Raw genomic sequence first — 13,640 nt, forward strand, 5'->3', positions numbered from 1 at the left:
TTTTAGATAGGCAAGCTTTAACTAAGTGACTGTAGGCGTTTCGTTACTACTTCACTGTGAGATTAACATCAACTGCGATCGTGCACGTTATAACACTGTTACCAGTGGTTACTAAGTTGTAATTTTTGTGGAATACTAATAAACTGTGGCCATTTCTGCTGTTCAGAATGAAACGTTCAAAGGATTCCCTTTCAGTGCTAAAAGAAAGTAGAAAAAAGAGGAAAGTTGACAGCACACTAAGTACTTGGTGAGTAACGCAATGTAAATCTTAGATTGTTGCATAACAATGATACCACGGTATTTTTTTTATTGTTTATACATATACAAACTAGCGAAACAGTAACATTAGCTTCAGTAGCAAAAAACACTGATCAATATGTCCTATAATATATTGAGGCATGCCATGGGATTTAAATCAGAGTTTGCCCCTTAAACCCAGATTATGTTTTTATTTTCTTAAATGTTTATTTACAGCATTAACACAATTGAAAAAAGAATAACGAGATCAACATCATTTCTGTCTCCTCTTACAAGCTTAAAGGTAATACTAATATATTTTTTACATTGTACTATGTGAAGAACTAGGTAAATAATTTCAGCTAGGGGCAGTATTTATTTTAATTTGAAATTTGGAAAAAAAGGTCATATCTTTGTCATATTATTAAAATTCACATCACATATATATTCGTATAAGCAATGTTGTTAAGATTTTGTTTGCAATCAAAACTGTGATATTGGTATACCAAAAGTAAAACATATCACATGTGCCAAATCTGGAGTGGCAGGGCATTAAACCATATTCTCTGCATCAACCAGTAAACATTACAAATTTAGAACCAAATTTGTTTTAAAAGATAGAATGTCTAATTATTTCTGCCTTCCTTGCATTCTAAAAATTTTGGCGTAAAACAGATTGTTATTCTTTTATACGGTGTCGATTATAAAGCTAAGTTGATTTTCATGAAGAAGTTATAAAACTTATATATGCCATGTTTTTGTTCTTGAATTAAACTCTAAGCTTTATAATAAGTTATAAGCTGATATATAGTGTTTTGTTATGCAGACTCCAAGTGCCAGAAAACGAAAGAAGATAGACTGTTGTAGCGAAATTGGGCCTTGTTGCTCACAAGCAGACAAGTTTAAGGTAAGATTCATTCTAGAATAATTATCATAAAAAATAGAAACGCTGGGGTCTGGGGCAGTTACCTAAAATCAGTTGTTTTTTACGAAAAAATAGGGTTTTACTTTTATATACCCACTCAGTCTAATAAGCTTGTGGAATAATATACTGTTTTCTGTTTAGGATTGTGTATTTTCCAAATAATATGAAATTTTTGGTAAGAGTACATTGTAGCTGTAGGTATAAAAGTTGTTAAAATAAGTTCATACTAGTAGTTCTGTAATGTTGCTTTTGCTAACCAGAGTTTGATAGGTGCTCACTGCATTCTTCATCTTTCTGATAAACTCTGTTTAGGTTTAGGGTATTGTTTAATGAAACCTATAAAGATTCTAGATAGTAAATATTGTTTAATTATTATATATATAATATTTTATAATATGTATATAACTGTATCATGTATGTATTATATGGTCTTCAATGTCTTGACACTTCTCGACATCTCGCACTTTTGTAATACAATATAACTAACACTTTGAACTTTAAACTACCAAAGCCTAATATAAGTTAGTGGATTTAAAACAAACTACAAAGGTAACAGTGTAAAGTATCACATTTATACAGAAAACGTTGTAAAATTGCTTTCATCCATACAGGATAGTAATAATTACTTTCGCATTTAACCTGGCCTTCAGCTGGCGATAAAGAGCCATACGCGTTCAATAAACAGATACGACACGAATCGTTATATAAGTAACAGTCGTTGTGTCATGAATTTTCTCCGTATTTATGTGTGACCAACTGCTAAATTCTGAGTATGAAAACCATGTACAAAACCCAAACCAGACAAATGATTTAAAATTTAAATGTTTGTGTCGCTGTGGTCTGTATACCAAACGTTTTACTGCTGCGATGTTGCACGCATACAAATACCACAAACTTTCCCACGCGGTCACGCTACATTTTACTGTGTTTTTCTGCAATGGCAAATATTCAACAAATAATACGAATAAAGTTTGGTTTTGCGTGATTCAAGTCGGCACTATGGAAAAGCGCACTTGGTTTTTGTAGCGACGCCCCTCTTGTAACCTTCATAAATATAGCTGGTTAAACATACAATAAACCGCCCCTACGTACGGACACAGGTTTTGTTGCACTTTGCACGTAATGTGTTAACTATTAACTCTACGTTTCCTTTATGTGATTACGTCATTTTACTGGAATTAGCTTTTGTTGCAATGTGCGTTTGTGTAGTTAACACATACCATTTATGCATTAGGTTACGGTTAAACAACAGAATTGATATGCTTGCGATTTATGTATTTTGAATACGCAAGCCTTTCAAATTACAGAGCGTTGTCATTCGGAATGAATATTTTCTTAGTTAGAGTTAACGTTTATGTATTCGTAAGATTTCTTTCCCAAAACTTATATAACGTTCCGTTTTATTCTTGTTCTGGTGTAAGCGCTATTAACTCAGTAACGGGAAGCGAAATTTCATAACAAATGCTTTCCAAGAAATCTGTGACCTATTCCTATAGTTTACACGCATAAACCCCGGCTTCACTATTCGATTGACACAATTGCCTGTTATTGTTTGTTGGTGCGATTTGTTAGTTACCAGAACGCGCAGAGCATGGTCAAATGAACTATTGACCCCTTAACCACATCAATAGCTGTGAAAGGAAGTATTGGTTACCACAAACGTGTTTATCGCTTCCCTAGTGTAAATTGAACAAAGTAATAACGGACTGTCATACTAATTCCTGGCAAACAGGCCTCATGGTGTATCGTTACACACACTCCTACATCTGTTTTCCCATAACATATGGTCGTACTCATCTCCCACGACGATACATCTGAAACGTTCACGCTTGACGAAATCTTTTATTTTTTTATGTAAGATTTTTTAATGTATAAATATATATCCAATAATATGAAGATGGACTGTTTGAACAAAAGATTGATGGTACCATTTTTGGGCATATATTTATCTCATAGAAACCAAATCGTTGAACGTGACTTTTGTACGTTAGATATGTCGTAGCACTTGTAGTTTCGTTACAAAAATCATCCGACTTCATTTGCACTAAATCAGCGCCCAATTCACGGAGTTTATCACAGTTATGATAATATGATGTTTATACATGCCCCGTATAATAATTCGTTAGAAATTTATTTAACGATTTTCTTTGACTATTCTAGCGCTTTGTATTATTTTCCTAATTTCTTTCGTATTCTTGTACATTACCATAATAACTAACATAGCCGAGTTATAAATAAGTTATGCATATCCTACCTGGTTACCGCCTACATAAGCTGTGTAAATAATTTTTTTTTACCTCCTGACAATTAACAACCGTAGTTACACGGAACCTCCATTTGCTCGATTGAAATAAACACACGCTGCCCGGACGAGTGATTAACATTAAACCGAGTATTTAATGATGAAGTGAGCATTATTCACAGTTGATCGCGTGATTTTGCATATGCCAAGTATGCATCACCACGTTTAGTACCACTACAACACACGTACGATTAGACATTAAGGCCTGTAATAGTTACTACACAGATTACTTCATATGCTGTATGCTACTCGTGTATTTAAAGTTTCGTTTTCAAACCTTAAAAATACCTTTGTTAAAAAAGTAATATCTTTTCATGTAGGGGTAAGCCTCTTGGTAAACCCCTTTCTAGTTGCCTTTCACACAACATTATTTTGGTCTCCATTCTTACTTTTTTATAATAACAGAACTAAGTTTTGCGTTTTGGTCGAGACACTAATTAGTAATTATGCATATAATGTTCGTTCGATTGTAAAACATAAAATCAATAGGCTGGTGGGAATTTGAGGTAGCTGTGAAAAGTACACCCAATGTTCCAGTTTGCATTAAATGCCATAACTTGTTATTCCTAAAATTCAAGATCATTAGGTTAAACTAGCTGATGGTTTTGTTCTTCGGTTCCAAAATGATTCAACTGTTCCGTGACGCAAAACGAGTCACTTCGTGCATTATTTCAGAGCAAATGAATAATGCAGAAACGGTTGACTCGCGCAGCACGTTTCCGAACCACAGTTCCAGTACACGATCACCCGAGTTTAGCTACAGCTTAGAAGTAAAAAGTTTCCTGTCCTGCCTTTACAGACGGGTATAGTTTGTTAATAATACCAAGAATTTTGTTTCTGTAAACAGTAAAGAAAGATGAAAATTTATTTGTAGAACAGTTTTTGTAGAATTGTGTTATTTTCTAAGTTTCTTAGTTTGTTTTTATTGTTTTGTAATACCAGTCAATACAGATCAATTCGGTTTGGCTTTCGTGTCTAACAGGCTGTTTTTTTTTATCTAAAATCGTTTAAATTGTAATCCGGAAATTTTCGACAGCCCATCCGGCTTTTACATGCTTTGTCCTGGTACATTATAAAGCAAATCGATGTATTCTATTGAATTTATAAGGTATTTTTGCTTCAAAATTTAGTGACAAAATGAGTGTGTCGTACAAGCCATACTTCCACCAATGTATGTGAAGTTGCTGAAACTATTTTGGTATAAACGTAAAAATCTGTGTTAAATGTCATTAGTTGAGCCAGCGCTTATGTGTGGACAAATGCGATTGCTGTTGTTTTCATTCGTTTGTAGCATTTTAATAAATGGCGCAGTGCATTTAATATTAGAAATCGTTTTACAACTTAGCGCGTGCTCGCTCACTTAAACTTCAACTTGAAGTGCTTATTAGGCGATATCCAGACGCATTGAAGCACCTCGTTGTTCCTGTTGCAGCGGTTAAGGGTCGCTGAAAATTCTCCACTTTCGCGTGGCTTCCAATAAGAACGGGGAATTTTGAAGTGTGTTTACTGCGCACTTCATTGTTCCGCATTGCAGATTAATACGTGATGAAGTACCCTCCCTAGCGTTTCTCGTACCTCTCCAAGTTGGTCGTTTGTAAACTTTCTTTAACCGCCGTCGCTCTTCTATACTTTCTAATGAGATTATGTCCCTTACATTTACCGACATGTATTCCTAAGTACTTACATCCTCTACTGAGCCAGTAGACAAATACAATTCCTGTCCCGTGCGCTCCCTCAACCAGTAATCGTTCCTCTAATTGCTTGGTCACGAATCCCCACAGTCCATAATCCAACCAAATCAAAAACGGGCGCAGGGACTTACATCCCGGGCGCGGGTTGCTAATTTCCTGCCTGTCAAAGGCTCATATTATGTTCCAGCAATATTTTTCGTTTACCCGTTAATTTTAACGCGGAACTTAACAAAACTTAGTGTCAAAAGTTCCTTATGTTGTTCTTGGAAAGTACATTGCCGGTTCAACCACTTGAAATAATCGATAATGTTGACGTTCCCCAAATGGGCTGTCTACTTGCCCCTGCTAACCTCCAACTTGATCAGTTTTCAAAATAACAAAGCGAAACCAATAATACATATAGGTAGCTATCATAGGTATCCGGTAATTGGGCAACGAACAGGCTAATAAAAAAACTCATTGAAAGTGACATGAAATTATGCGATTGTGTTCCAAAATTAGCAATAATACGTGTTGTTTTGTTGTATTCTTTAATTCAAGGTGATTCCGCTGAACTGTATTTATGAATATACGCGCAGCGTCCCTCTAGTTAACATTGTTATATTAAGCTTACTCATCCCAGTTCAATAATAAAAGGCATTGCGAAACTATTCCTAAATTTTGTGTGATTTACATTAAAATGCATTTATTCCATTTAACAGCTAAACATAAACTTTGTATACTGTTCTCTAGTGTGTAGGTATAATCCAGAGAATATAGCTTACATTTGCTGTGTCTTATGTTTAAATTTTTTTCGAAACAGTCCAGTTTAAACGCAAAATCTCGGTGCTGAATTTACAGCTCCAGCAGCGCAGCAATTTACGACGGTTCCAAGTGGGACAGCTGGATGCACAATACTTCTCTGTGTGTAGTCCACTGTATTAACGGGGTCAAATGACACACTGTTCCCGTTATTTGCCACTGTTTAATTTCACTACACGCGTGTGTGCACACGGACACTCAGCAGGGCCACAGCTTTGTTGGTTGACTATACCTCCCTAGAAATGCATGTCACATACTGAGTATGGTGATACTGTACCGTCACATTTACTACAAAGAACTTTGCATCAAACGCTTGTCAATTAGTCTTGCTTTTAATTCATAGTAAAGGTAAAGATGTCACTGTCCAGGAAAATTGTTCATGCAGTTCTCACGTAGAATGGCTTTGTCGGCGAGACGGTTAAAGAGATTTTCCAGTCATTGAATGAGTGAATGTTATTCTGTGTTTCATTGAATCATCCATCAATGACGATGCTGTTTTATTGCGGAAGTGACCCCTCGTTGTGCAGCACCGATTTCCCATGCATAGCTGTCTAAAAACCACGTTCCGTTTTATATTGTTTGCTTCGCATGATACACATAATAGCGCTTAGTTCCCATCTTTTTTCCCGCCGCTGATTTCCGCTGCGTCTAATAGCCTTGGGAATTGTTTGACTTTAACATGACTATATAAAGTGCAAATATATTCGCAATAAAACGAACTTTCTCTTTAACGCGAAAAATTTCGCCTGTGGTAATATCGCCTACGCCCTACACGCTAGTGATTTACCGGTTTCTTAAGCCAGTGATTCACGAATAATTTAAAAGCTCCTACCCGCATGCGACGGAGTGTCTGTCTTCCCAGGAGAATAGAACACAAACTACTGGCGCGGGTTTGCTTATTTTTGCCATAGAAACTTTGCATTATGCATGGCCACTTATGAGCGTATAGATGCACATGAACTTCAGGCTCGAAGTCCGGTGAAAAATGCTGCGGTCAGCAACAGTACAAGCCAAAGGATAGTTCGCTGAAGAACGCCGTGTAATTATGACGTAAGCGCTGTGCCTTTTTCTCTAAAAAACTGGAGAGAATCGCTGTGGTTAGAAACCGCTTTTTAGAACACACTTTGTCGGGCTGTCATGAGAGCGTTTGTTTAGAGGCAATGCGCGTCATTTAATGACACGTTAAGCAGCACAGTTACAGTTGTAAACATAGAAAATAAGATAGTTAAGGTAAATGAAGTGTGATATAGTGTCTTATCCGCATAGGACCTTACATATTCAGTCCTATGTTGATGCTTGTTTGCATATACTTGAACGCAAGCTCTAGTTTCAGTTCCCAGACAGGGATATCGCGTAAGCTATTTATCTTTATATTGAAATATTAAACAGAGCAGTTTCTACCCCACCTGTGTTTGCGAAAGTAGCTTTATCGTTGCATTTAGCCTGTTTTACTTTACTCGTGGAAGGTATTTCATACGTTTTGTGACTGAACAAGCCACAGTAACACACACTGTTGATGTGTATACGTAATAAGCAACGCGTTTTCCGTTATGTTCATATTTTGAATGGTTTGGTCAATTCAGACAGTCTTGTACAGTATAAAGAGGTTGCATCTTTGAACAATTGTTTTTTTAATCAAATGACTCAATGCTGTAAAAATAGAAATAAATAGCAATAGAACCCACAGTATTTACGGCTCGTCACGGTAATAGCTAGGTTATTGCGATCGCACAGTACTGAACTCTGCGTACTGCGTATTCAGGTAGTGATTAGTTTGTTTAAGGAGTGCCGGTTATTGTCTGTCGGGTCATGTTGTTAAAGACGTCACTGTCTGTTTGTTGCACACAGTTAGTACTGTTAGTAAATCAGAACCGTGGTATTGTTCGTTTGACACTCTAACTATCTGATTAATCGCGCTAGATAATGAATAGCATGTCAGTGATGCATCGATGGACTTCGTTTTGGCCGTCTGCCGCTCTTCAAACCGTTTACAACCGGCCTGTTATCAATTGGTACTTGAAATGTTTTTGTTCGAACAAGTTTTCTTAACGCATTAGGCAGAAACCGGTGACAGCTCCATAGGGAACTAGCGGTTAAAAAGCTTTTGTTTGGTGCGTGATTCACTGAGTATTGCGCTGCGAATTAGGCCGATAATACGACAGACTGGGTAAGCTGAGACTTTTCGGTTGAAATGCCACCAGTCGCCTTTACCCTTGTATGGCCTCGAGTGGCTGCGGTGTGGGTTTTGCGCTCAGTGAAGTGCGAAGTTGGCCAAAGAAGCCTGCAAACTCGATTAGCGCAACCGCTGCAGTCAGGCGGGTTCGATGGTCGATATCCGGTCCCTGCTGGTTCAAATATGTGACGTTGTTAACAACTATTCTGTTAAATTGTCTCATGGCGTGTTAAACTAATGAATTAAACCACTAATTCTGTTCGATTTTATAATGCATATTAACGCAACAATTCGCATCGGTCGATGTTTTCCTGTGAATTTAACTAAACAACGGAAACGCTTATATGGCTCACGTTACATCTTAAACAATGAGAGGTGTAGCAACACGAGGAAACCTTGCGACAGTTGTACGACAAGCGATCAAAACAGAGAGATTCTATTACGTAGGTGTTCACATGGGCTATTGCACCAACCAACACAACTTTTTTATCATGAACACAAAGTACACGTCCCTTTTATGAGCGGTAGTTTTGAATTTAAAAAGGTTTAAATTTAAAAAAAGGAATTGGTTGTTTTCGTCTTTTAATGTTACTAATAGTTAAACACGCAGTAATAAATCTGGTAACTGTTTTCTGGCAATTGTAATCGGTTTGTCATGTTATTAATTTCAAACGTGAGTATTGTGTTGAGTTGTTTGCGATAAATCAATGCCAAGTTACTTTGTTGTTTTCCAATCTGTCACGTTCAATCTTTTAAGCCAACGCAGTTTCAAATTGGTTTCCAATTAAATATCCTCTAAAGGCCGAATTGCAAGGCATTGAATATGTGACTTATTTTACTTTCTAATTTATCAACCTTGACGTTGGATTCGGTTGATCAGTGGTATGTTGTGTCAGACAAGATAACACTGTAGTTGCCAGGTGTGAATTGTTTGACTTGGGAGCGTCATATTATCGCGTGCGGCGGGGTGTGAGGGCTTTGTTATTGATGCTGCGACGCCCCGGGGCAAAGCTGCAAAACTTAACCGCTTGTCGCGAATTACGATCCGCTGCCTTCAGCATGTATTCATCGAAAAAGATACGCAAGCATATTTCGGTTGAAAGTACGCCAATCAGCCGATCAGGTCGTTAGTGCCAATCACCTGTTTCTCTGATCACACAGTGTTACCACACGACAACCTACTTTGTCACTCTCAGAAGTTCGAGCCACTTGTCACGCTTTGATTGGATTTGTTGTTATTATTGTTGTGCAGCACTGTGGCCAGTCGTCATCGGTCCATACGCAGCTCGCAATTTCCTGTGCTCATATGACGTTATATCCGCTGTTTGAGGCTCTGTTTCTAGCCTGACGTCACCCACAACAACAAACGTTACTCGTCAGTATGTAAAAAATACAAATCAAAGCTTGAGTCCGTTCATGCTGTCTCGTTTTCTGTAAAATAAGCGACTAGATGGTTGTATTCCGTCACGTTGTTGTTGTTGCTGCGAAAGTCAGTCTTGTTGGTATTTTTCGGAGCAGTTTTGTTTGTGACTTGTGAGTTTATATTAAAAACAGTAAGCATTCAGATCATTTGACAATGATAAGTATGTGATTGCTTCTAAGTTTTGGACAGGCCCTATAGAGTGGATAACTGGTAACATTATAGTTAACATTATACGCAGTGTATATTTCCAATAGTTTCAAGCCTATATACCAATGCTTGCATATTTGTGTGGCCGTCTGGTTGACCCGAAAGCGTTATGTTTCACAAATCCTCAAACCGTATCACGCCATAAGCCGACCGTGCAAAACTGTGGGCAATTATCCTGTAATGCGTGAAACGTAATTAGACTAATAAAGTTGGGGCCTTCGGGTCGCGAGCGCATTAAGTTTAATACCGTATCGCCCTCGATGCCTCCATTGCAATTACTAAACTAAGTTTTCATCCGCAGTTGGGCTTCAATGCTTCATTAGAAAAGCGTTGGTAAATAATTGAAATGAACGTGCTTGGATATTTTTAAACTGCCTAGCTTAGCGGATATTAATCAAAACACAAACCGAGTGAATTGGAAATGAAGATGAAACGATTTTTCACCTCGAAAGGGAAGAAAAAGAAGTCGAACTCTGATGCGATATTGGACGAAAAGATAATTGAAATAAGTGACGCCGATAATTCCCTTGCATGTAATGACTCATATACATCCAGCCAAGAGCAGAGTAAGAATGGAACGAAACGTATTGCCACCAAGAAAGTTTCAAAACCCCGAAGTCCTTCTGTTGGCGAAATATTTATTGACCCCGCTGAACTTGAGAACGGACATTCGTTGATCTCTGCCAATCAATCTAACGTCGTTCTAAGAAGATCTTCTCGTGATGCTCTTGGAAACGGCAAGCATTCACACCGACAGAGCCAAGATCGGATTCCCGGCTCCGAGTCCAGCTCCCGGACTGCATCCTCCGCATCTTCACAATCCTTCACTGGAGGAAGAAGATGGTCCGCCCGTCGTCCGTGGTCACTCGTAGAATCTTTTCGTGGCCAGACGCTGTCGGAATTTGCCGAAAGTCAGCCTAGATCATATACCCCTGAAGCTCCAAACCACCTTAACACGTCAGAACCTGCGGCCACTTTCACGCGCGGTTTTACATTAGAAGAAATTCAACCGACCGCAAAAGGTGGCCGAACTAGAACCTTAACACTGGATAATTTCTTCCGTAGATTCAAAAAATCGACCTCGTCCTCTTCCGGTAAGAGTCCATCAGACACAGACTCGTCATCAGGGATTTTCGGCAGCGGTCGTGGCTCTTTTCGACTAAAGGGATCCAAAGGGAAAAAGTCGAAAAAGAAACGCAAAGGATCATCATCTGACTCTTCAACCCAAATTGAGCATTCCTCTTCCGCATCTGTGTCTGATTCCAGGCTTTCAAGAGTGGCTAGCATACCAGAGGAAAGCTGCATACCACCTAACTCAACACCAACAGTTGTTGCGAACAAATACGTTCGAACACAAAGCAACGGCAGCTCTGCAAGCACTGATACTGTAATCAGCATCTCGGAGGTACCTGAAACGGTAAAGCACGTCCCCTTTGCAAAACCAACATCGGACAATGTATTTGCAAAAGAGATTTTAGAATCTGCGTGCTCGGAGTACCAGGACGAGTACATATCCTCGGAAAGACATGACCACTGTGTTGTTACAGATTCTCCCGAATACACCACGGTAGGAGAAGATATCTCTATAATAGAAACAAGCTCATCCTACGTCTACTCCAATGCTGCACCTTCAAGATCTCAACCTACCCTAAGCTGCAACGTAACCCCGTCTAATACATTAGGCGCGCCTACCCCAGTTAAACGAAACGCAGAAACAGACATTTGTGATGAAAGTTCATTAACAAGTGTTTCAACCACGGAGGGCTCGGTCACATTCAGTAGCTCCGCGACTTGTTTAGCACATCGAACGATTGAATCTATCCAGGCAACAGAGATGAACACGCAAACATTACCTCGGCGCCGCAGCCACACAACAACACCTGTACAACTACGGAAACCACTGAACAACCAAGTTATGTACGCCTCGTCACCACAGCTAACCGGTACATCCCATGTACAAAGACCTCACCTTTCATCAACCTTGCATCCTCCTAATTTTTCAAGCAACAACGAAAGTTTGGACAGAAAAGGGCACAAAAAAGCGAGCGGTTCTATATCGTCGACCGACGGAAAATCTACCACCGTAGATTCGCCAATCAAACGTGCGATCGGCTACCCCGGAGTTGTTCTTCGTCGACACCAAAACCGTCGACCAAAGAAACATACCGTGAAGCAGTCTTCTTCTAGTGGAGATTTTATGTCAGTGGAGCGACGTGCAAAGCAGGTTATGTCGCTTAACATGGAGGACTTACCGACCTATGGTCAAATGCAACACCGTCGCCGTTCGACTTCGCTTTTTACGCGCGATGGACGCCCTGAGACTTTTCACCAAGGGGGTTTGTCGGGAGTAGAAGCCGGGCGGGCTCGGCTACGAGCCGCTCTACTCTACCAACGTTATTCCTCACTCTCTACGAGCGTTGATGACGTAAATATGATCAAACTCATGCTGGGATCCCAGCAGTCACTAGATAACTTGGATAACATGGACGACGATGAATTCCTGGATATGTACCTCGCCTCCCCGGACACGTTAACAGTAGGCGGTGACGCCGTTAGGTCCCAGCAACAGCAGGTAACTTCCTCCGGCTATTTGTTCGCGAATAAAGCCAAGTTAAGCTCAGTGTTTTATATGAAAACAACTCCAATAATACGGTTACTAAGCGCTACTGGGCGCTCAACGTTAAACGATGTTGTCAAAACACTTTTATGTCGCCACCCCGCTTTTAAACTCGCGTGTAGCTCCTTCATTGTGTAACACTAGGTCTGACGTATGTGAGGCAGAAGTAAGTCGATTATATCGGAATTGGAAATTTCTCTTTCCATAATTTCTATACAAAACGCCGCTATGTAATCTTCTGTTTATCGAACAAAACATCAAAGTTTACAAATTACGTGCGAAGCCATGTTGGCCTGGGTAACTGAACTAAAAATAGATTTATGACGAGTAATCGCCCACTTGGTCACGCCACTTATTCGTCCTGTCAAATGTTTAACCTTATGGTGTACGTAGTACGTGTACCTTTTGATTTTATAACTTCAGTATGATATGTTTTTGTCACATTTTTGTTGTGTTTGAACGATATATTCCACAATTGAATGTGAGCTTTTTACATCATGAAATATTTAGCAAAGGGTTATACAGACACTCGCAAATTTAAAACTAGACTTGTACGACTTATATTCCTCCAAAATAGCCTAAAACAGCCTAATCCAAATATACTGCAAATACAGCGTTTACCAAAAATGTCACTAAAGCGTTATAAGAAAGTTAATAAATCGTGTAAAGTCCGTAATCCAGTTTTGTTTGTTCCCTAAATGCTTGGAAATCTTTTTAGTCGCTGAGTATGAAATGTCATCCAAGAATATTATTCTCTTTAACGACGCGTAGGTGGTTTTAAAACGTACGTCGCTCTTATTATCCACCTTCGTCACTGCGTGCGCTATCGTAGCCGACGGGGTAATGACATAATTCGACCTATTTGGAGCAGCAGAACAAGTCTGTGTACGCATTACTCGTTTGGCCTCTTACGTAATAGCTTATTTGATCAAACTTTTATTAACACAGCATAGTACGGTCGTTCATGTCTCTTGTGGTTACAATTGTGGACATAATCTTAAAGGTTGCTATTCGGCTGTTCGTGTTCCAAATGTAGCAGTTGACATATAAATTACCATTGTCTTGGCATCGCCTTATTCCTTTACGGATCGTCAAAGAAACCGCATTGTCACGGCGAATTTCTTGACGTACGATCGTGGAGTTTGCGGTAAACTAATATTTCAACTCGCCCACCAATTTAACTACTGACTTGACTTGACGTCATTTCTGGCATTTATGACGCTTCGTGGAATGTTTGCCTCGTTTGACAATTGCCCAGAATGAA

At 39.2% G+C, this 13,640-nt stretch overlaps 1 protein-coding gene and 1 long non-coding RNA gene across 2 annotated transcripts in view; both read left to right on the top strand.

Annotated features, from left to right (window-relative positions):
• Positions 1–10,193, top strand: LOC149732738 (uncharacterized). The gene is made up of 4 exons (XR_016385520.1): positions 1–247; positions 475–541; positions 1,064–1,144; positions 10,061–10,193. It is a non-coding gene; the product is annotated as an uncharacterized LOC149732738 (long non-coding RNA).
• The window catches only part of LOC149732739 (uncharacterized), a 13,095-nt gene continuing 9,635 nt past the window's right edge, over positions 10,181–13,640 (top strand). Inside the window, exon 1 of the mRNA XM_089882589.1 lies at positions 10,181–12,331. Coding sequence (XP_089738715.1) covers positions 10,181–12,331 — 2,151 coding nt within the window. The remainder of the gene's footprint in view (positions 12,332–13,640) is intronic.

The sequence above is a fragment of the Ciona robusta genome, chromosome 8 (assembly GCF_009617815.1).
Source record: "Ciona robusta chromosome 8, ASM961781v2".
Taxonomy (NCBI): Eukaryota; Metazoa; Chordata; class Ascidiacea; order Phlebobranchia; family Cionidae; genus Ciona; species Ciona robusta.